This window comes from Tursiops truncatus, chromosome 15 (genome assembly GCF_011762595.2).
Source record: "Tursiops truncatus isolate mTurTru1 chromosome 15, mTurTru1.mat.Y, whole genome shotgun sequence".
Taxonomy (NCBI): domain Eukaryota; kingdom Metazoa; phylum Chordata; class Mammalia; order Artiodactyla; family Delphinidae; genus Tursiops; species Tursiops truncatus.
Window position 1 is genome coordinate 58,088,526 of NC_047048.1, and position 23,892 is coordinate 58,112,417.

Below are 23,892 nucleotides of genomic sequence, written 5' to 3' on the forward strand. Positions count from 1 at the left end.
GTGCTCAGTAGTTGGAGAAACTATTGATAAAGTAAAGGAAACTACTCAGCACAGTGCTCGGCACATGATGGGTGTCCACCTGGCAGCTGCCGTTAAAACGGTAGTTAGTGACCAGCTCATCTAGGAGCCTGGTGATGGGGCAGGACTGTCAGGAAGTAGATTCCAGGCAATTTGAGGCCTGGAGCAAAAAGCAGGGAGGAGGAAGGGACTGGGGCCTTGAGAGCAGGTGCGGGCTTAGGCTGGCGTGAGGGGCTTCTACCTCGGATGGTCTCAGACAAGTTGGCTGTCCCACGAAGAGGAGGGTCTCCCTGCAGGGTGATGTGGGTCACCTCGCAGATGACCTGGGAGCGAACATCCCCCGGGGCCAGCACCACCTTGGTTGTGCTGGAGATGCTGTAGGAAACGTTGTTTCCCTCCGGTTCCACGTCGGTCTGGGAGGCTGAGAGCTCATTGCCATTTTTGAACCATTTCAGGGAGATGTTTCTGGGGGAGAACCCGTGGGATTTGCAGGTGAAGCTCACTGTCTGCTCAGGTGTGACCCTCACTGTGGGGCCTGATACCACAGGAGGAGAGGGTTTGGCTACAAAAGGAACATTTATAAATGATGAACATGATTGTAATTATCATCACTAATGATAAAAATGTGACGCAGTTAAGAACCACCACACATAATGTGACGCAGTTAAGAACCACCACACATATTATGTTTTAAATTCTTCAAATAGTTCTGGGAGGGCAGTGTCATCATCCTCATCTGACAGAGGAGACACACAGGTTCCCAGAGGTGACTCTGAGTCAGGGGCAGGGCTGACATCGAATTCCAGGCCTGAGTTCAAAGTCCACCTTCTTACATCTGCCAGGTGATTTCCCACCAGTTTGGGCAAAGGAACAAAAGTACTGATTGGTCTCACTCTCCTATTAACTGTTCCTAGCTGGGCTCCCCCTGGAAAACTTAGGTAAGTTCGGAGAAGTGTTCACAGAAGTAAATGCAGGGGAAGCGGGGTCGTCGCGGGACCACATGGAAGCTGAGCCAGGCTGGCCGTCCAACGAGAGCTGTGGCCATGGCACCTCCCAGCTCCTCGTCTGTGAAAGGGGACAGCAGGCATTACCCTTCCCGGGCTGCAGTGAGGGTTAAATCAGGCAGTGGGAGCATTTTTGCTATGAGTAAAACACAAGATGATTCTCCAAATTAAACAAACACAGATCCCTCTTTAACCCAGACTGTATTTATATCCCTTCAGGTATCTATGAATTTACTGCATAGTTTTCATTCTTTCCACAAATATTCCAGTAGGACTAATGTGCCAATCCTTGAATTTGAAAGGAAGGGAGCAAAGGGATGTTTTTCGAATCTGGGTTCCTCTCCTGGGTCAGTTTTAGGTTGAAACAAAGATCATTGAGTGCTAAGAAACCAAAGGCGGTTAATTTCTTAATTGTTATTAAATCAGAAGAGACATAGACACAGGCCTATGAAGCAGCAGAAGCACCTCTTGTGTTCTGAAAATGGACACAAATCAGCAAATCAAAAGTGAGGGCAGGGGCTTCCCTAGTGGCGCAGTGGTTAAGAATCCGCCTGCCAATGCAGGGGACACGGGTTCGAGCCCTGGGCCGGGAAGACCCCACATGCCACGGAGCAACTAGGCCCGTGAGCCACAACTACTGAGCTTGCGCGTCTGGAGCCTGTGCTCCGCAACAAGAGAGGCCGCGATAGTGAGAGGCCCACACACTGCGATGAAGAGTGGCCCCCGCTCGCCGCAACTAGAGAAAGCCCTCGCACAGAAACGAAGACCCAGCACAGCCATAAATAAATAAATAAATTTATATATATAAAAAAAAAGTGAGGGCAGTTTATCCCTGTAGAAGGGTCCTCTAGGGTGTCTCCAAATTGTTCGTTATTACGTAACACCTCCTATAAAAGTTGGCAGACAGCAACTATTATAAATATTTGCATTTGTAAATATTTAACTTGCTTCCTAAAACTCATCAGACATTTTGAGGACATAGTAAGGAGGTGTTACTTGAATAAATCAAGTCATAGAAACACCAGCATCCTGGACGTAAGTAAAGGGAGCAGACACTGTGATCAGTTAGCACTTACAGAGAGTTTTGGGGAGCCTGGTGCTGGGCTGATTCCTCTAGGAACTTCAGCTCTCTCATTCCCCACATCAGTCCTGAGAGGGAAGCTCGAGAGTGGCCCCATTTATGGGATGAGGCTCAGGGAGGATGCAGCTGGCCAAGGGCACCCAGCGAGGAAAGGTCAGAGCTCATCTCACTGCACACAGGACTGACTGATTTTAGGGTCTCTGATCTTTACTTAAGCCTCAGTGTCTGATTCTAGACAAAGTGGATAAAGCACCACTTGGTAAGATGAGTGAGGATGTATGTAAAACACAGAGCCTTGCATATAGTTGCTTAATTAATAATACAATAACATCTTAATCATAAGATCTGGTCATTCCTAGGTCTGAAACTATGTATTTATTCTCTAAGTAAGAAGGCAAAACAAAAGTATTATGGAAAAAACAAGAAAAGTCTCAAATCTTGTTCCCTGCAGCTGCCATGAAAAATCCACATGAATAGAGGAGCAGGAAACCACCAAGTTATGATTCTCTCCCCCTTTTTAAAAATAATCCCCTCAGGGAAAAATCTGGGGGAACCGGCTTTCAAAACACACAAGGGATCATAGGCATTTTCCTGCAGGTCAGCCCTTTACAGAAGCTGGAAGCATTCTGAAAGGAGGGAACACGTTAGACTTGGTCAGTGTCACTGTGGTGTACTGACAGGAGGGCTCTGGGCTGAGCAGAGAGGGTCTACAGGGATTCTAGCACCTGTTTACACACACACACGTATTTAAAATATGGGAAAGTTTCCCCAGAGATGAAGCTCGGGTCTGAACAGGGTGATCTGAGTGCACAGGAAGCCCCTCTCAGCCCAGATGAGCTCACCGGGGAGGTGTCTCTGCCTCTCCACTCAGGCTGACTTCTTTGGGCCTCCTAAAAGCTGTCACTGTCCTGGACTATTCTGAAGCACCCACACCCGGAAGAAGTGTTCTTACAACTCAGGCACCACGGGGGACCCACCTTTGTCGGGGAAAAACCACAGCCTTCCCTCTGTGACCTCAGAGAACATGTAGATCAGGGCTCCTCTGTCCTGGCTGGGCACCAGCATCCTCTGCAGCAGTTAAAACACTCACCTGCCCAGGCCCACATCTGGCCAATTAAATCAGAATTTCTAGGGTGGGGATAGGGTCGCGGGAGCTCTTCACTGTCTCCCAGGTGATTCAACTGAGCAGCTGAGGTTGAAAGGCACCCAGCCCCACCCCAACTCCAGTTGTACTTAGTCCTGGAGGGAAAGTGACCCATCCGAGGTCCTCTGGCTCCAGCACATCAGAGCTCACGTTGGTGGAACACGTTCCGGGTGCCAGGCTCTGCTCTAAGCTCTTGACATGTATCCTTCATTCAGTCCCTGCAGCAGCTCTGTAAGGGCAGTGCTGTCACTGATGGACGAGGACACTGAGCCCCAGTGTGGGGAGGGACTTGTCAGAGGTCCCAGAGCCGGGACGGGGCAGAGCTGGGATGGAGGCCCAGGCAGGAGGGGCTCGGCCCAGGCTCTCAACTGCTGTGCACTGAGCTCAGTGACACCCAACCCACTCCATCCAGGGCTTCCCAGATGCTCTCGAGTCATCACAGACTCCTGAAAGGCAGCGTGATTACCACCATTTTACAGACGGGGAAACTGAGGACTAGAGGGAACTGAGACTAGCTAAGATCACACAGTCTGGGAGGCCAGCACCATCGCTCCCTGAGGGGCTGTCCTGTCACCAGGTCGTTGTACCCTCAGGACGTAATGCAAAGGCTGTGTGATTATCCTCTTTCTACACGTGAGGAAATGGGGCCCAGTACAGGGAACTGGGTCACAGCCTTGAAAAAACACCTCGACTGGGGGGCCCCTACTCTGCTGGTGATTTAGACAGAGCACCTCAAATCCTTCCAATTCTCCTGAAAGGAGACCATGATGATCATCATTTTACAGATGAGAAAACTGAGGCTCAGAGAAATGAAGGGACTGTCTCCTCACCCGCCCACTGTGTCCCAGAAGTGTTTCCTGTCACCTCCAAGCTTTCATGGCCATCAGCAGAGCAAGCGCCCCACCTTCACAAGCCCCACACTGACCACCACCCTCCCCTTTTCCCTCTGAGATTCTTGACTTCAAGCAACTACAGGGAGGAGTGGCCTCTGAGTGCCCAGGCCTGGGGACCCTGTAGCAACAAGGAAAGACATGGGCCCCTGACACCTGAGTCTAGAATATGAACTCTTGCTCACGCGGGGCCCCCAGCGCCCTCTAGGGAGCACCTCCCCCTCCTCATCCTCGGCCTGCAGAGCCAGGAATGGGCATGCATGGTGCTGCTGGGACTGCACTGGCCCCTCTCTGTGCTGTCCACGCTACGCTTCCCGGAGCTGCTCCCCCATGAGGCCTAGTGAAGAAGCAAGATCGCAGCAATGGTGGAAAAAAGATTCCTGGTGCTTTTAAGTGTGTCTTTTAGGAACATGTTCAGGACATCACAAGACACTGTAGTATCTGTCTGATCTGGTTGTAAAGGTAGTCCTGCCTCTCACACGGGACTTCTCATAGTTATTACTGAAGAACAGAACAATACAGGATTTTATAGGAGAGGGTTGAAGCTTTCTCTACACTTCGACAAGCACAGTGGGGGTATAGAGAGCAGGGTGTGAGTCAGGACGCTGGGGGTTCAGTCTTGGCTCCCCTACCTGCTCACCAGCCACATCCCTTTCTGAGCCTCAGTGTCCTTATCTGTAGAAGGGAAAACAGACAGCCCTTCCTTCTGAGCACTGGCTATAGGGAGAAAAGGCCATGAGGAAGATTCGGCGTCTGTCAGGCTGCTGTTCACTGGTCCCCTCCCCTCGCTCCCTTCTCATCCAGGGAATCCTCTGGGCAGGCGGCCTGGGGACGAGGACGAGCAGCCTCCTGGGAGGCAGCAGATCTGAGTGGCGGTGGAGCCACTTACTAGCTGTGATTGGCTGAGCAAGGAACCACCAGCTGGGAAGTTTAGTAATAGCTGCAAAGTCAGGATAAAGGCGCCTTCCCTACGTCCAGGGGTAATGGGGAGGTTTGATTGCTACCACATCTAGGAGGGAAAGTTGGCAATATCCACACGAATTAAAATACACATAGTCCATGATCTAGCAATGCCACCTCCAGCGGGCATCTCCCACTTGAGTACAGTGATGCAGGACAAGATTATCCACCGCAGTGCTGTTCTAATATCCTAAGTTTGGGAACAACTTGATATTTGTCAACAAAAGACTGACAGACGCTGTCTCCATATGCTGAGTGCTTTGCAGCTGCTGAAACACTGGGCAGCTCCAGGTGCTGATATGGAATGAGGGAATTGTGGCTAAAAATAGGGAGAGGTTCCCAGTCACCTTGGGCCTCAGGGCCTGAATGTGAGGGGCATTCTGAACCTTGGGGAAACCTATGTAAAGGCTCCCTGTTCAATGGTTAATTCAAGGAGCTTTAATCTTGTCCCCTCTATGTGCCAGGCTCTTCCATGAAACCAGTTCCAATGGTGGTGCAGGAAGGAGTCTGGCCTGGAAACAGATTGGGTTCTGGAAGGATTCCCTCACTGACCATGTGACTGCGGTCTAGGTCCCTGTCACGTCTTGGCCTCAGGCTCCCCAAGTGTACGTTGTGGGTTGCACTGGATGGTGTATAAGGTCCTCCCTGTGTCACAGTCCAGGATTCAAGAGTTAGGAAGAGGATCCAGGGTCCTTGCGAGAAAACTCTAAATGAGCACCTTTGCTACCTCAATGGGGCAGCCCCTAAGTCACCCACATGGGGAACCTCTTCCCTGGGGAGGGACATTCTGAGATGACCCAGCTCTGCTGGGAGCCTTCAGTGACTCTGTGAGTCGGTCCCTGAATCACAGGAGGGTTTTCCCAACAGACCCCCAGGAAACACCCAACCTCTGGGCATCTCCTCTAGCCCGGGCCGTCAGAGTAAACACTGAACCTATGCCTCTAGGAATTTCTTCTCAGTGCGATGTTTCTGAAGAGGAAATAAAGAAACCCTGCCCTGAATAGACTTCTCTTTGGAAGGGGAGAGAACATAAGTTCCACGGGAGAAGAGCCTTGTCTGCTTTGTTCACTGCTGCTTCCACAACATCTGGAGCAGGGCCAGCACACAGTAGGTGCTCAATAGGTGCTGAATAAAGAGAAGACTCAGCCACACTGAGGGGAGCACTCTCTGGAGGCAGGAGGTGATACCTGGGCTGTGACGGGGCAAGTCGCTCAGACCTTCAGTTCCCTCAGCCCTGGAACCAAAGGGCTAGACGGGATGGAAAAGGCAAGGGCTGTGGAGCCAGGCAGACTGGGGTTCCAGACTTTTCCCAGCTTTCCCAGTTGTGGGGCCTTTGGTAAGTAGCACAACCTCTGCAGGCCTCAGTTTCCCTGATCTGTAAAAGGGAGTGAAATCAGATCATGATATAAACACCCACTGCTGCACTTGATCCTTCTTTTTTTTCTTTTTTCTCAAAGGGTGGAGGGCATTCTTGTTGACTTGTTGTCACAGACCAGGGGGACAAAAGAGACCCAGGCCATACTCACCACTCACAGTGAGATGAGTGCCTGGTCCAGACTTAACCTCCACGTCAGGGCTTCCTCTCTTGAACTTCACACAGTAGTACATACCGGTGTCTGCTGGCGTGATGTTACTGATGCGGATGGAAAAGTCCGTGTTGTTTCTCTTTGTAGTATCTGCAACAGTTGTTACTCGAGGGAAGGGGCCTCCTTTGAAACTGTAGATTAACTCCCGGCCTGGCCCTCTGCCCCTGAACCAATTGACGGGCCCCACGGGGAGCAGGGAGGTCACGTCGCAGCGCAGAGTGGCCGTCTCTCCTGCTGCAACTGAAACTGACCTGTCAGGCTGAATCACCTGCAGCTTGTCCTCACCTGCCACTCCTGGAGGGAAACACAATCCAGTTACTTATTCATCCTTAGGTGATCCTGTAGGTTTTCTCAAGTGTTTATCAACAACAGTTTTCATTGACTTAGTGCACCATGAGCCACACCTGAACTCAGCACCTTGCACGTGTATCACATGTAACCTGCACAACGAGCCTGTAACGTGAGACCCTAATACAAGAGAGGAAAGTGAGGCACGGAGAGCTTAAATGATGTGGCAGAGAGTAGGTTTGAGTACTTGAGCCTGCTCTGGAAGTCAGAACTGGGCTCTCAATTCAAATCTGAATTTACCAGGAATAAAGAAAGGGGCACAGTGTTCCTGAGAGGGGGAGCAGCCTGGGCAAAGGCTCAGAGGTAGGCGGCAGCATGGTGTGCAGGGGGGCTCCATAAGGAGTTTAGATTCTGTTTTGGGTCTGGCTCAGGAAGCAGGCCCTGGAAAAGTACTCAGCAGTTGGGGCTTGTCCAGGCCGTGGACTTGTGAAGTACAAGGACTTGGGTGTGAGTCCCGGCTCAAGGCTTATTGCTGTGTGACCTTGGCTATCACTCAGGCGACCATGAAGATCCCATAGGGAGGCCTGTGAGTACGCTCGACAACTGCACACTTGATATTGCTTGATACCTTTAGTTTGGGCGGGTCCCTTTACTGCCCTCTGAGCCTCAGTCTCCTTATCTGTCAGTTACTATGGGCCCGTCTCCATGGATCTCTGGTAGGAACAAACAACATGCCTAGGCCAGGACAGTGTCAAAAAGAAGGGTCTGGTCTTTGGAGCCATCTGAACTGGTTTGAGACCTGGCTCACTTTTTATTCACCCATGACCTGATTATGCATTGCTTTAGTATCAGTTTCCTCATCTACAAGATGGGTAGACCACCCCCAGGCCTCTGCGTGTTCTGAAAAGAAAATGAGATCACACGCAGAAGTCACTTAGCACCAAGCTGGGCACAGGGGAAGCTACTGTCATCACACAATGAATAAATGAGGAGGGTCAGCTGCTCAAACTTCACTCCCACCAGATCTCGCTGATGCTCCTTCAGGCCAGGCCCAGGCTGGGTGCTGGGACACACAGGGGCTGGACCCAGGTCGGGCCTCCAGGGCTCCCAGGCTGGACAGCTGGAAGGGGTCCTAGAGGCTGGCGGTGGGGAGGGACCCGAGCCCCAAATTGGAGAGGACTGGGGCACATGAACAGGGACTCCCAGTAGAGGAGGTTGAGAGGGAGGGGAACACAGGAGGAAGATGGACAGGCCTGGTGAAGATGCTGTGAGAGGTGCTGTAGATGCTCGGAGTGAGGTGCAGCCAGGGCCTTGATTCTGAACAAGGTGTTGGGTGGGCAGAAAGGACAGATCATGAAGACCTTGGAGAAACACACACATACACACACACACAGAGACAGAGAGAGAACCACAGAGACGGGCAGAGGGAGGGGCAGACAGACAGAGATGGAGTGAGAGACTGAGAAGGAGGCGGGGGGAAAGAGAGAATAAGACAGAGACACGGAGTGGCAGCAGCCTGGCAGAGGTGCAGATGGGCCAACTGGTCTCTGCCTGGTTGCTCCACTGACCCTTGATGTGACCCTGTCTTGTCCTGACCGAGGCCACCTTGCCTTGTACATTGGACAGGGTTGCAGTTGCTGCCCCGAGCAGCCCCTCACCTCTGGCTGAGCTGGAGAGAGACCTTGTGAATTTACCCAGCCACAGACTCCTTCACTGCAGGTAAGCCCAGGGCCTCGGGACAGGCCTCTCATCCCCTTCCTGTGGTCCCAGCCCTGACTCCCAGGCCAGGGATTGCCTGTTTCTCATGGCCAGTGAGTGGAAATGCAGAGTGGCAGCCTGAGGACAGCTTGACCCTCATGGTGCAGGGAAGAAACCGCTGTCTGCAGAGGACAGGGGCTTGGGGTAGAACTGTTGACCAGGTGTGTGAGAGGCACACGGAGGAGGCCCACAGGGGCAAGCAGGGACCTCGGGAGATCCCGGGCAGCATCAAGAGCTGCCATGAGCACCCAGCAGGACCATCCCCGAAGGGCTGCGTCTACACTGGAGACTGGACTAGAAACGCCACCGGCAGGAAGCACGGGCGCTGGGGCCAGCAGGCTTGCGTGAGAGCATGGTCCACCCTCAGCCAGTTCAGCACCCGCCCTCCCTGGGCCTCCACTCCGTCACCCACGAAGTGGGGTACTGGCACCCACACCCCCGAGATAGTCATGAGGACACAGCTGGACATAAGTGCCTGCAGCACAGGTGCTGGTTAAACTTTAGTTTCTGTTCCCATTATTACCACAGATACATTATTATATTCTTGATTTTCCCTGGACTGTCATGTTCCCCCCAAGCAGGATGAAGGATCCACAAGGAAGTGTTTCCAGCCCCCTACCTAGAACACTGCCTGGCACACACCGGGCCCTTGATAAATACACGTTGAATGAACACATTAATGAAGGAAGGAGGGATTTCACTTGCTCCTGGGCAAATCCTCTCCCTGAGGCTCCTTCTTCATCTGTTAAAGGGGCTGTCACAGGCAGGTCTGGGAGATGGCGAGCCTGGAGCCCGGGACTGTGCCTGGCCCATAGACACGCTGTCAATGGTGGTTATTATTATCCTTATCAATACCACCGCACAGGGCTGTGAGGCAGCAGCTGGCGAGGGAGGCGGGAGCAGAAGAGGAGGTGCGGAGCCAGGCCTGCGGCTGGGGCAGGGCTATTCTTGTGCAGCCGGAGGCCTGCAGTCACAGCCAGGAGGCCACAATAAAATCTGGAGTTGTGTGGGGCCGCCCCCCCCGCCCCGCCTTTTTTAGCTCCTCTCAAGCTCTCTCTACCAACTGCAGCCAGATTTAGGAGGCTTAATTAATTAGCTAGTGTTTATAAAGCGTTTGAAGAATTTTAAAAGTGCGACAGAAGTGCCAAATATTATTTTAATCTGCTTGTGTGTGTGTGTTTCCAGCAGAGTCATTCCCTCGCTTGCTTGCTTTTCTTTTTCTCGGCAGGTTCTGTTCTGGGAATCGGCCTTGTTAAAAATCACTCCCGCGGTTCTGGGCCTGGGGTCATCGCGCTGGCATCACTGACAAACCCATTTCCCGCTCTCTCCTGCCCTCCTGGCAGAGAAAGCGATGGTTTAGCAGCCTCAACTGTCTCTGGGAGAGGAGGGCAGCTGGGCATCGTCACATGATGCTGGTGGGAGTGGAGAGTGGCGCATCCTTTTGGGAAAGCAGTGTGGCAGGAGGTACCACAGGTGTGAAACCTGTTCTCCAGCCCTTGCTGGGCTGTTCCATGAGGACATGACCCCGGATATGGAGTGGGGTTCCCATGTAATGATCTTGAAAAAGTTGGGAAAAAACCCAAGTGGCCAATGACAGAGGAAGGTTAAGTGAACAGTAGCCTGTCCACTAGACGGAATTACAGGCAGCCATAAAAAACCATCACTGTGAAACTGTAGCAGTCTGGAAATTTTTGCATGGCATAATTTTAAATGATACTGTGGTTAGCAAATAAAATCTGTTTATTGCAAAGCATTTAGAGAAAACAAAAAAGTATAAAAGGAAAATAATAATCTCATAGAATACCATCAAAGATAACTGTGATCAACGTTCTGATGTTGTTAAAATATGAGTGAATAAATACGTAAAATCACACTCAGGTTACTAAGGATATGCGCAAACATTTTGCTTCATTCATTCAGGTGTTGTTATAAAAATAAAAAATTGGAAATATTCTAATTTCCAAGAAAAGGAGGCTGCTGATCCCCTGACGATGAACTCACATGATGACCAAGCCTACACGTAAGGATTATAATTATGGACACAGAAATAGACTACAAGATCAGAGTCAGTTCCTGAGTGATGTTTTCAGTGTGATCCCAAACTTCTAGTTTTGAAAAAAATGTATATCTGATATTAAAGATTAGTAGTAATTAACTGTGAGTAGTAGACTTCCAAGGGATTTTGCTTTTACGTCTTCTGTTTGTGTTACTTGTGCAATGAAAAAGCAGGAAAACTGCTTTCAGTATGATCATGACATTGTAAACTAAAACTACGTATAAATAAACAACTGCAAGGTACTATACAAAGCCATAAAACACAACTCTCTTTGGATCATGAATCTAATGGGTTTTTCCTTTTTTTCCTTCTATTTTGGGTATTTTCAGATTTTCTAAACTGGATGCCTATTAAAGAATATTTACAGTATCCCATTTGGTAATAAGAAAATACAGTGCTTGGCGCAGAATAGATGCTCAATAAACATCTGCAGACTGACTGATCTAATCGTCTAGAGAAAAGGCCTAGAATGATAAACATCACGATGTTGAGGTAAGTTACGACTGGGAAATGGGACCAGCGTGGACCAGGGTGGACACGGGGATAGGCATATTTTCTATTTTATAGCAAATAATATATTGAAGTCTCTCTCTCTTTTTTGTAGTGAACATTTGTTGCTTTTGGAAGAATATTAAGCAATGAAATAAAACACGTAAGTTATCTAATGGAAGAAGTCAGCACAGTGGGTGGAACTGCCCCGTGTACTTGTTGTACGAGGAACTCTGTCCACAGGATGCAGGGAGCTCACAGCATGGCTGGACAGTGATGAATTACCAGGATCTGCTGTGAGCCAGGCCCTCAGCTCAGGGCTGCAGAACGGCTGTGTCCTGGCCTCATGGGGCTTGCACACGAGCAGACAAGATAGACTTTAAAGAAACAACTCCAATGCTACATTTGGACTGAGCCTCAACCCTTTAGACAGGGACTCCTGCTGGCACCTCTGACCCCATCTCCTGCCCCCTCCCCATGACCTGCTTCCCCCCACCGCGCCCACTTTGTCCTCCACGAATAGGCCAAGGAGGGTGCGAGAAATGAAGTAAGATGGGGACTGAAACCTGACCATTGGACTTGGAAAAATATTTGATTTTTTTTTTGTACAACAATCATGTGTAGTTTTTGAGATTAAGAAAAGATGAAGACAATTTCATCAGAAGTGAAAAAATAAGCATGGGTGCTTTTCTAATGGAACAAACAAATCAACTTAGAACTGAAACTTGCCGGGAGGGAAACAGGGCCACTGTGATCTCTGGGTGTGATTCCTCCTGCTTCATAAAGATGCAGAGGCAAAGCTGGAATGCCCATTTCCCAAGAGCCAGCCTTTCCCTGATGGGTGCTCACTGCCACTTGCATGGGAGCCTGCCTGCTCCTGGAAGCAGTGGGTCACCAGGGCAGGGGTCTTGGGGACAGGCTGGAGGTTACCCCTCAGATTTCCACAAACTCAAGGAGGCCGGAGGTCTGGCAGTGCCCAGGGCTCAGCATCCCAAGATGGCATCCACCGCGGCCCCCACAGCTGGGAGAGCTCAGCATCCCCCTTTCCTGACCTCGATCGTTTTCGGCCATCCTCAGGGGGCTGCTGGTTTATCCCCCCAACACAGCAGCACCTCATCAGGTGCTGCCTTTGGTATCTCTGATGTCTCTGTACGAAAGTGTGTAGTGCAGGAGTGTGGATGGGAGTATGCACACAGGAGTGAAAGAGGGCAGATGCAGGAGTGGGTACACGAGTGCACAAGTGCGCCAAGAACAAGTGTTCACACACATGTGCATGGGTGGGCATGTGCACAAGATGCTCGTATGTGCAGGAACGTGCTCTGGTGCAGCTCAGAAGTGTGTCAGAAGAAGACCAGGGACCAGGGGCAGGAGGGGGGCATGAACTGTGCCCAGGAGGGTATCTGAATGTGGGTGTGAACCTGTTGGTGGCATGAGAGGGTCTGTCTGCACCTAAGGTGTGAACAGACAGATATGGGGAGGGGTGTGAGCATGTGGGTGCATAGAATATGTGTGTGGGTAGGGGAGGATAGGAGCGGGATGTGCGCACAAGTGTGTGTGTGTGTGTGTGTGTGTGTGTGTGCGCGCGCGCAGGGAGGGCACGTGTGTGATGGAAATGGTGTATACATGAGTGTGAACGTGAGGGTGTGTGTGCTTTAAGTGCTGGGGAGCAGGGGCCCAGCGTGTGTGGAGACCACTGTCTGTGTACACCGTGTGTCCATGCACCCAAGTGTGTGAGTGTACCCAGTGGTGAACATGCCTGGCACATACAGGGTGGTGAGAGAGGAAGGAGGGCAGGGGAGATGCTTCCCTCAAATCTGGCTCCTGGCGGGAAAGTGCTGCATGGCCCCTGGCACAGGGTCCTGCCCTTGACCAGAGACTCAAACCTTTACTGAGCACCTACTAACTGGGTGCTAGCCGTAGGGCACAGTGGTAAAGAAGCCAGCCTGGAAATGCCCTGCTGAAGCTCATGACCCTGGGTGGGGCAGACGGTCCCCAGGATGCATTCAGGAGGGGGCTGCATGGGTGATGGCTGTGTAGACTCTGCAGTTCCCATTTGGGGAGCTTGGGGCACCGATTTTCCTCTGGAGTCAGAATGATTCATTCATGCCCTTTCAAACCTCACTCTATTGCTAGGCCCTGTCCTAGATGCCACAGGACACAGAGCCAAGTAAGACGGCTCCCCACCATGTGGGGCAGAGTCCCGGACACAGGCAACGATCATGTGCAGGGTGATCAGTGAGCAAGAAGAGGCTTGGGGATAGGGTATTGGAAGAGGGGTGAGATCTGAGAAGACATCCTGGAGGTGGTGGTCCCTGAGCTGCATCTTGAAAGCTGACAGAGGCTGGGGAGAAGGGAAGGCATTCAAGAAGGTGGAACTTTTCTTCCTCTGCACAAAGGTGAGGAGGAGAGAAAAGGGCTTGGCACAATTCAGGGACCAGGGCACAGTCTTTGGGACATGCTCAATGGCTGTGAGCAAGCTGGGGAAGGGCTAGGGACTGGGCTAACCTAGCACCTGAAAGGATGGCTTCAGTTACCATCTGAACAGCAGGTCATCACTGGGAGCAGTCTACTGGTACCCATTGGGTGGAGATGCCCCAGGTTCTGCGGTGGAAACTAGCACCTGCCTTGGAACCAGCACAAAAGAGGATACACATGGCCTTGTGAATAAAGTGGGGGAGGGCCCAGTGGGCCCAGGGTACTTTCTCCTTTACCCCCACTCCAGGCAACTCAGAGAACTGGGTACTGTCCATACCCTTGCAGGGAAAGGGCAGACTCTGGTAGCTCCTTCCATGCAGCAGGTAACCTCCTAAGGTGCCAGGACAGTCCATAGCTTGGGCTCTGGGGCCAGAAGACCTTTATATGTCAGCCCTAGTGGAGTGACTTGGTAGAGTCACTTTTCTTTAAGCCTCCACTTTCTCACCTGTAAACAAGGGGGTACCATCGTCTCTCTCCCCAAGGCCAAATCTTCAGTGGTTGGAAGAACTGGCCTGAGATCTGTACGTTTCCTCGACTCCCATCTTTCTCCTGACCCACAGCCAGCTATTAGCAGAGCTTGCTGCCTCACCTTCCAAGATCTGGCCAGACTCTGACCTCTCCCTACCACCTCTACTGCACCACCGTCCCTCACCTAGATCCTCATCTCAGCTTCCAAACCGGCTTCCCTGCTCCACCTCACCTCTGTGTAACATGTATCCTCCCTGTAGCCAGAGGAGCCTCTAAAACCTAAGGTAACATCATTCCTTTGTGCAAAACCCTCCTGCACCCTTCACTGTACTCAGAGTGAGGCCCAGGATCCTTGCGGTGGCCCCCAGGGCCCTGCAGTCTTGCTCTCAACCATGCCAGATTCTCTACGCACCTCAGGGCCTTTGCACTTGCCATTCTCTCTGCCTGGCACTCTCATCCCATAGATATCTGCATGTTGGGTGCCTCACCTCCTTCTGGCCTAAGAGGCCTTCCTCGGCGTGGTATATAAAACACTACCCCCCTCGATGTCCCTTGCTCTGCTTTATCTTTCTACAACACATATCACCCTGTATCTACAATACATATCACCTGACATATGACAAGCATTTGTCAATTTCATCAGCCTCTATCTCCCTACCCTAGATTTACTTATAAGCCCTCTGAGAGGGATTTCGTTTTGTTCCCTGCAGTTTCCTTCAGGTTTATACCAGTGCCTGGCATTCGTTGAATGCATGTTCTGGTTTGGATTCTAACTCTGCCACTCATGAGACCGCAGGAAGTGTCTTAACCCCTTTGGACTTCTGGTTTCTCATCTGTAGAATGAGAATGAGGATGATGATAATAATAATAATAACACTAGGGCTCTTCTAGGATGAAACAGGCTAATGTGTGTAAAGAGCTCAGTGCTGCTCCTGGCACAGAGGAAGCGCTCGTGCAGGGCAGTGTCACCATGCAGTGGATATTTAAGGATGAAGAGGATGACAGAGGATCCCAGCCTTAAGCCTGAGAAGCTAAGGATTCTCTCTGAGGCAGAACTAGCTCTGCCCCAATGTCTGCACAGGACCACTTGGAGCTGGACCTGTGGGCAGGCTATATGCGCTGTTGGCGGGAGGCCGGGGGGGGCAGGGAGGGTCAGAGCCCTGGTGAGCATTTGCTAGGTTTAGACGGGATCTGGAGGCAATGAAGAAATGCTCGCAGCGCAGCCCTCTTTGCAAAGCAGCAGGGAAAGAACTATGGATACGTGTGTGCTGTAAGCACCCTTCATGTTCGCCAGGACTGGTGGGGGCCAGGTGAGGCTGGGAGAGCATGCAGGGGCACTAACACCCACCATCCACTTCCTTGACAACCTAAGGACCTCCTTCCCACCTCCCCATTTTGCAGAGGGAGAAACTGAGGACCGGAAGTGAGGCTTGGAGAGGCTGAGAACCCAGGCGGTGTCCTTCCAGGCCCAGCTGTTACTCTAGGACAGGCCCTGGTGCTGCCCGGCCACGGCCTCATGGGTACAACGTGTGGATGAGGTCACATAACAGGGAGCCCTCATTTATTTAACCGTCATGACGGCCTAGTGAAGCAAGTGCTGTTGTCACCAGCCCCTTCCTACAGGTAAGGACGCTGAGACCCTGAGAGGCAGGGAAGGGGCAGAGGCAGGACTCAAAACACTGAGGTCAGTCACGTGCGATCTCTTCCCCCTGTGACTGGGTCCCCTCTGGCTCAGGATTCTGGATTCTCAGGCTATCACGGACGTACACACGTTTTCCCAGCTGAGATAACGGCCCCCTTAAAAGGAACGCACATTTATTAAATGACATTTGCCAAGGTTTCAGCACACTCTGCTGCCCACAGCAGACAGTCTCCGGACAAGATTTTTCCCCAAGCTGACACTATCCGCTGATGCCTTTTATAGTGTTTTTTGCAGTTCACAAAAGCACTTTCCACAGCTCTTAATTCCCTTAACCCTCAACAGTCCCTGTGCAGGAGGAAAGAGTGGTAGCATTTCCGTTTTACAGATGAGGAAACTGAGGCTCAGAGCAGGGCAAGACACCTGCTCCAGAGCACACGGCCAAGAAGTAGCACATGCTGGATTCACTCAGGAATGTGCCCCAAAGTGGGTACCTCTCCACTGCCTCCCCTGCTAGAGAGGGGGTCTGGGGTACCATCAAGATGAAGGGTGAGAGAGGCATCCTGGCTGGAGCATCTGAGCTGGAAGGGACCAGCAGGAGAGCAGCCAAGCTGAGCCTCCACTTCACAGAAGGGGAAACTGAGGCCCAGAGGGGCAGTGTAGTGAGTTCCAAGTCCTGGCCGGTAAGTGATGGAGCAGGACCTCCACCTGCTCTGTAGAGCTCCAACCATAAAATGGTGACCACACAGAGATAACAGTAATAGTAATGACGGTTAATGAGCATTGAGCACGGGTATTATCAGGAGCACGACAGGCTTCACCAGCCTCCGCAGGGACCCGGCAACACAGGCTGTCATCACCCCCACTTCACAGAGGGCAAGGCTGAGGCTCAGAGAGGTACAGCCACTTGGCCAAGGTCACAGGGCTGCGGAGCAGTCTGACTCCACCCACAACTTCACCCACTGCACCACACAGCCTTGTGCAATGAAGGACCCACTGGGGGAGGCTGGCACCGAGTCAGGCCCTCCAAACCAAATCAAGGCCAAAAGGGCGTAGCACGAACTGTGTCATGTTTCATGGTTTGCCTGCTCGTTCACCAGGGTGTCTACACTGGGGCAAGCTGTTCTATATAGCCAGAGTTTAAGTACCAATCCCAGGGTTTCTGGGCCCCTACCTCCATCCCAGCTGGCACTGATATTTTGTGCTTCCTGATATTTTAGGGATCCCTATTTCAGCACGATAGACAGGGATTTGCAGTGTGGTCATGGCCCCCGTTACAGAGGTAGGACTGTGTAGTGGTTAGAGCACAGGTTTGCTTTCCAACCAGGGTTACTGCCTGTGTGACCTCATGGCTCTGAGCTCCCTTTTGAAAATGAGTGTCTTTCTTCATTCAACCAATATGTATTAATCTGCCTACTGTTACCAGGCCCTGTGTAAGGTCCCAGGAGGCCCAGCAGTGAATAAGACGTAGTTCCTACTCTCATGTAGCTTATATTCTAGTGGGAGAGACAGGGCTGAAATAATTAAACAAATATAGAAATAGTTAGGAGTGCAAACGAATTTGGTGCCATGATAGAGAATAACAAGCAGAACCACTTTTAGAATGGGGCAGTTGTAAAAGGCATCTCCGAGGAGGTGAGATTGCAACTGAAACCTGAAGAATGCAAAGACCAAGGAAGGTGTTCCAATAGGCGAGAACAGCAAGTGCAAAAGCCCTGGAGTAGGAAAGCAGCTGGTGCATATGAAGGCCAGAAAGAAGACTGCTGTGGCTGAAGCCCATGGAGGAAGGCAAGTGTGGTACTGGTTGGGGCTGGAGAGATGGATGTGGTCCCGAAAATGCCATGTCTCATGGATCATTGTAAGGAGTTTGATTTTATTCTAAGGGCAGAGTGGGAACCACTGAAAAGTTTGGAGAAGGACAAAGAGGATTTGATTCACTCCAGCTGCTATGGGTAAAGAAACTGGAGGGGGTAAGAGTGAAAACAGGAAAGCAGTGATGAGGATACTACAGTGTTTAGTGGTCTGAGTGCAAATCCTACCTCTGCACTTATAAGCTGTCTGAGCGCAAATCCTACCTCTGCACTTATAAGACCTTAGGTAAGTCACTTCACCTCTCTGAATCTCTCTTTCTTCATATGTCCAATGGTATAATAACAGTTCCCATCTTACAGAACTGTGTGGTGAGAATTAAATGAGATGGTGTACAGAGTAGTGATCATACCACATGACCTCACATGTTCAATGTCAAGTGCTCAGTGAACCAGATCCTACTTGGTCTGGCCCTGACCTCTCCTAACTCCCCTACTGCCTATCTCCCTTAAGTCCAGACTCACTGGCTATTCCTGGAACACAGTTAACCCATCCCAGCCTCAGGGCCTTTGCACTTGCTTCTCCTTCTGTGTGGCCTGCTCTTCCCCTGATATTCTCATGGTTGCTCCCTCAGTTTTATGCAGGCCTCTGCTCCTCAGAGATGCCCTCCCTCTCTCCCCACTCAACCTTCTATTCCCTCGACCTGCTTTAGTTCTCTTCACGGCACTTGTCTCCACCTGACATAATGTTTACTTGGGTCTGTTTTTCCTTCCTCACTAGTGTCAGTGCCATGAGAGCAGGTATTTTTGTCTGTTTGCAGTTGTATCCCTAGCACCTAGAGCCACCTCTGGCACATAGATGCTCAAAAATATTTGTTGAATGAATATTTGTGATTAAAATGACCATAATAAGGACAGAAAAATGGTTGAGTAAACCAAGCCTTGGATCCAGCTTTATTTAACTCTCACTGGTTATGTGGCCTTGGGAGGAGTCCAACTCAGGATTCCCTGAGTCCAACTCAGGGAATCTCAGTTTCCTAACCCATAAAATGGGGATGAAGGATTCTATGCTTTTTGGCTCACTGTAAGGATTAGACAATGGCTCACATCCAAGCATTGATGGATGAAATGATGCCTGATGTCTACCATTTGCTTTACAATCCTCCCTCCTCCCCCACCCCCAGAAAAATGAGGGGCAGGTGAAACACGAATGGCCGATGACTGTTGAAGCTGGGGTTCCTCACACCATTCCTCATCTCGCAAACGTTTGAAATTTTCCAAAATAAAAAGATAAGGAAGAGGCAGCACACATCCACAGCTCAGCTAGTCCCTAGCACACCATGCACTACTTTTTTCCAGCATGGGCCGCCACTTCTGGAGGACAATGTGGGCTCTGAAGAATGAGGGCACTAGAACCCACCGTGGCATCGTCACCCACACGCTCCGGCTCCGGGCCCCTAGCCTAAAGGCTCATCCCTCACTCCTGGCTTCCAATCTCCCCCTGATCTGGGCACCTGATCTCCCTCAGCTCCTGGCTTACTCTGCAGCCATCTCACACTCTGCGCCCCCAGTCGGACGTGCCAGGAAATCTCACAGACACAAAGAACCAATTCTGTAGAATGGCCAGCTTCCACCTCAGCTGTTCTGCATCTCTCTGGACCGAGGGCCTGGCAGGACACCTGGCAGGGAAAATCCACCTTGTGGAGGGCTCCATCAAAAGACCTGTCCCAGGAACGCCCAAGTTAACAGAAAAGCAGTTTCAGTTGTGAAAACAGATGATTCCTTCTTCAGTACGGGACAGAAACACATCTTGGGAACACCCGCCGCCTCTGCCTCCCAGAAGGACACACTGATTGACAGAAATATGCGAGGAGTGCCAAGAGGGCAGGACGCCAGTACCCCAGGGCCTCAGTGTTTCTACCTGTCAGGGCGAGGTGACGCCTAGTGAGCGTACATCATGGGTACTATGGTCATCCTGACTCTGCCACTTACTGTGTGGCCTTGAGCAAGTTGCTCTGTTTCTCTGAGCCTAGTTTCCTCACTGGTCAGATGGATTTGATTACAACCATGCACATCACCCAGGGTAACTGTGAGTCCCACTGGGATCATACATGCCCAGTGCTGAGCCCAGTAAGTGGCCAGAAACAATGTTTCCCATTATTATTACTTTGGTATTTTCCAGGGAATTTGGGATCCTGTCAGATTTCTAGCTTTAACGATGGAAACTTCCAGCACAGCTCAGTTTTAAAGAGCCTTGGCCTGGATGACAGGGGGCTTGGCATGCCACCCAGGCCTTGCCAGGGACCTGCTGTGTGAGCCTGGCCGGTCCCTTCCTCCCTCAGGGCTGCAGTTTTCTCAGCTGCACAAAGAGGTGCTGACTGATGGCTCTCTCAGGCCCCCTCCTGCTTTCCTGGTCTAGGAATCGGCAATTCCAGCCCTGTGGATCCGGACAGAGACACCTAGAGGCAGGCTGTGCCCACGGTGGCCGCTCAGTCCCAGTAACTATTCCATCACACCAGCTGGTCGGTCTCTGCGCAACTTGTCCTCCCCAACCGCACAAAAGCCACAGGGAAAAGTGCCAATCTCGTGTTCACTCTCAACAGCTTTTGTTGTTCTGTGAGCACCTACTGTGTGCAAGGAGCTGTGCTGGGTGCTTTCCAACATCAGTCCCACTCCCATAGATGAGAATACCCAAAGAACGAAACAATGACGATTACAACACTGGTTGAACGTAACGTGCAGTAAACTGGTACTGAGCGCTTACTACCTGCCAGGCATGGCTTCAAGTGTTATACATGGGTTGGCTGACTTAGTGTCTGAAATACAGTTGTTGATGTCAACTCCATTTTACAGGTGAGGAAACCGAAACACAGAGCTCAACAAATTGTCCAGGTAGGGTATGCTGTGTCTGTATGTGGAGAGGCTACAATGCAGAACCACTATGTGAACCAGAGTTAAACATGCACTCATATGTGATAAAGCAAGGGGAAAGTGATAAGTAGCTTTAGATAAATCCTGGGGTGAACGTTCAGAGGAGGAAGAGATCCCACGGAACATGAGGCAGCACAAATGGAAGGCTGAGTAGGATTCCGACATATGAAGATAGGGACGTACAGGGAAGGGCATCTCTGGTGGCAGGAACAGCATAAGTGAAGGCACAGAGATGAGAAAGTTCAGCTGAGGGTGTGGATTTGTACGAAGGCATTTACCAAACTGGGTTAGGCCGCGTGTTAATGGGCATTAAACAAACCCAATGCTTCTTGTTCATATGTCTAGGGAACCCTGGAGCAAACAAGGCCTGGCTGGGGCTTCTACAACTGCAGGCCTTCTCAGGGTCTCTTAGATGCCAATGCACTTGAGCTGCCAGGAAAGCTTTGGCTGCAGGGAGGAAGCCTGGTCGTTTAGAAGCATCTCAACAGGTCAGCTCTTTGGAAAACATGTAGCTGAGGAATAGGGCCTGTCAGGGAGGGAGCCCAGGCCTTGTTGTAGGTTTTTTTTTTTTAAAAAAAGAAAACTTGGACCCACTCAACAGTTTTGAGCAGGGGAGTGACATGATTAGAATTGTGTTGACAGACCAGAAATCTGAGCACATTAAAAAGAGGCGGAGCGGGGGGCACCTTCCATCAGTCCAGGACTACAAATAAGAAAATAATCTGTCGCACGGAGCCATTGGAAGCAGCAAGCGAGCGTGTGTGGGATCTGTACAACAGTTTTAGACTGCCTTCCTCTCACACACCCCCTCTCCATCTGTCGCAAAGGGCACCAGGAAGATGCAGGGAGGAAGATTCCAGCTCTGGGGCCTCCAGAGCTCGGCTGTCCAGATCGGGGGCTCTGATGGGAGCCACACTGCTCCCAGAGCTGTCGTTTATGAGGACCAAGGGGCTGCCAGTGCTTGCATCCTCTGGGCGCTTTCAGAGAAATGACCACGGCTCAGTTAACAACTTCTGCCCCAGAAGGAACCCTTCCACAAACCTCTGTCTGAGCTGGGTGGGGGCCCCTCTGGTTCTCTTCAGCTTGGACTAAGTAACCCTGATTAAGTCATTGAATTTCCTCCCTCAAAGGCTGCCTAGCCATGAGGCCAGGATTCAAAATCCAGGCTCCCTACCACTTACTGCTTGGACAGGTTACTTCCCCAGTTCTGGACTTTATTTTCCTCATCTGCAAAATGGGGATAACAGCCAACTCATGCTTTGCTTCGCTGATTGATGGGATTATGCAGATGAGGCGCTCAGCACACAGCCTGGAATACAGGTAACATTCAAGGAACATTGGTTCTCCTCCCTTCTCTCAACACACGGTTCCCATCAGGACTTCATACGTGCTGGATGAATCACACCACGAGTCTCCACGGGGTTGGTAAAGGAATAATTAATGGCAAGAAAGTACCCAGAGAACACCAAGGCCTTAAAGGACCTTCCACAGACTGAGTTCTTTGGGGCCAAGCACTCCGCCCCCCTTTCTCTTCTTGTGAAACAGGAAGTGAGATGAACTTCACCACTTAGGGAAGTACAGAGGAGTCACCAGCATGCTACCCTCTTCCGACAGGTGAGAGGTTCAGCAGAGGGCCAGCTGTCCCCCAAAGCCTGACCCCCATTTTGGCCTGGCCTTCTCCAAGTCAGAGCGAGGAGTGAATGGGGGTTTATCTGAAGTCTGTTCAGCAGGGGTCCCAGAGGTCGCCAGACCTAGGTGGGGCCAAAGTGAGGAGCCTGCAGGCTCAGTGTCAGGCACCGCTGCTGTGCTGCAGAATCCGGCTGCCCAGCTGTCCCCACCCCGGCCCCTTGCCCTTCTGCCAGCCTCACGATCTCCCTCGGTGAAGCTGTTTGAGGAAACAGGCCTCACGTTGGCTCCAAGAACACAGGTTAGTGACTTCGCCGCCTCTTTTCAGAATTTCCCTTTGGCAGCATCTGTGCTGAGAGCAATCTTTAGAAACTTCTTTCCCTGTCTCCCCCAACCAAGATAATTCCCATGACCAGCCCCCTCCAAACAGTGATCATGTGAAGCCACAGCAGTCATGTGACACTGCCCAGGCTGACAGTTCTGCCAGAGACACTAGTAGTCATTCAATCCAAAGCTGTCTTCCTAAGCCTGACATTTGAGTTTCGCAAACAAATCCATTTTCTTAGAAAATTGGACAACTGCCTCCTTCTACCTTCCTGCCCTTCTGTCCTGCCTCTCTTGTGCTTTGTCATAAAGCCCATGCCTGGAGCCCTGGGAGAAGGGTCTGAAGGCCCATCCTTCAGCCAGACCAGGTGAATTCCCTGCCACGGGCGAGGGTGACCGGGACCCTGTAGAACCGAGTGAAGGATGCTGGGATGCTTGAGCTCTGGCGGTGACACCCCCTCCCCACCACCCTCAACCAAGAAGTTTATTCTTACCTCCTAAGATTTATTTATTTCCAAGTTAATCTTTGCCCGTCTGCTGCTCCCACTTTTTCAGGCTATTGATACTGAATGGATTGGAACAGAAGTTTTATGGCCTAAACTTTACCATTTTATAGATTGTTTTTATAGGCAAAACGGGGAGAATTTCCTCCCGAGAAGGGTGTTGGTGTTCCCAGGTAGCCCTGGGAAAGGCAGCTGCCCACTCATTAATCAGCATCACCCCTCATTTGCCAGGGATGGAACCACGGGGTCCTGGTTAGAGAAGGGTCTGGAATAGACATTTAGAAATTAACTTGGACCCAGTTCCCTGCTTCAGGAAAATTAAGCGCTTGAGAGAGACCCTCGTGCACTTCCAGGCCAGGAAGGACGGCAGGGCAGGGCCTCGGACTTTTGCTGGGTGTAAATGGCCGGCTCAGGCAGGAAGGAGTAGATCGGAGATGCCACCGGCTCACCAGAGAGCCATGAAATCTATCAGGACCTCCTCTTGTCCAGCGAGGACCCAACTGTAATTGAAAGACTGGGAGAGGGGAGGTGGGGGGATGGCTGCGTGGGTTCCGGGGATCAGGGGAAACTGTGGGGCAGAGAGAAGCTGCTGTCCACCCCCACTACTCCCTCCACCCACTGTTTGCTAGTTCTCCGTTTCTCACAGCTATCAGATGGTTACCAGTCTCTAGGCAAAGGCAGGAGGGGGGAGGTGCATACTGAGCTCATCTTTACCTCCTTCCTCAGGGGAGGGGAGGTGCAGAGACCCCTCTGCTGACAACACGGCTTCAAGGAGCCAAAAAAACAAGATCCCCATTCTCCCTCCAACAACTCCTTTAACGCAGTTTCTCCACCCCCCACCCCC

The 23,892-nt window shown here is 51.2% G+C and overlaps 1 protein-coding gene across 3 annotated transcripts in view; it reads right to left on the bottom strand.

Moving 5' to 3' along the window:
• Window positions 1–23,892, bottom strand: part of LOC101329280 (tyrosine-protein phosphatase non-receptor type substrate 1) — a 43,047-nt gene that overhangs the window by 17,020 nt on the left and 2,135 nt on the right. For all 3 annotated transcript variants that reach the window (XM_033839520.2, XM_073792803.1, XM_073792802.1), the window contains exons 3-4: window positions 6,624–6,977; window positions 260–580 (exon numbers count right to left, since the gene is read on the bottom strand). In XM_033839520.2, the coding sequence (XP_033695411.1) occupies window positions 260–580; window positions 6,624–6,977 (675 nt within the window). The remainder of the gene's footprint in view (window positions 1–259; window positions 581–6,623; window positions 6,978–23,892) is intronic.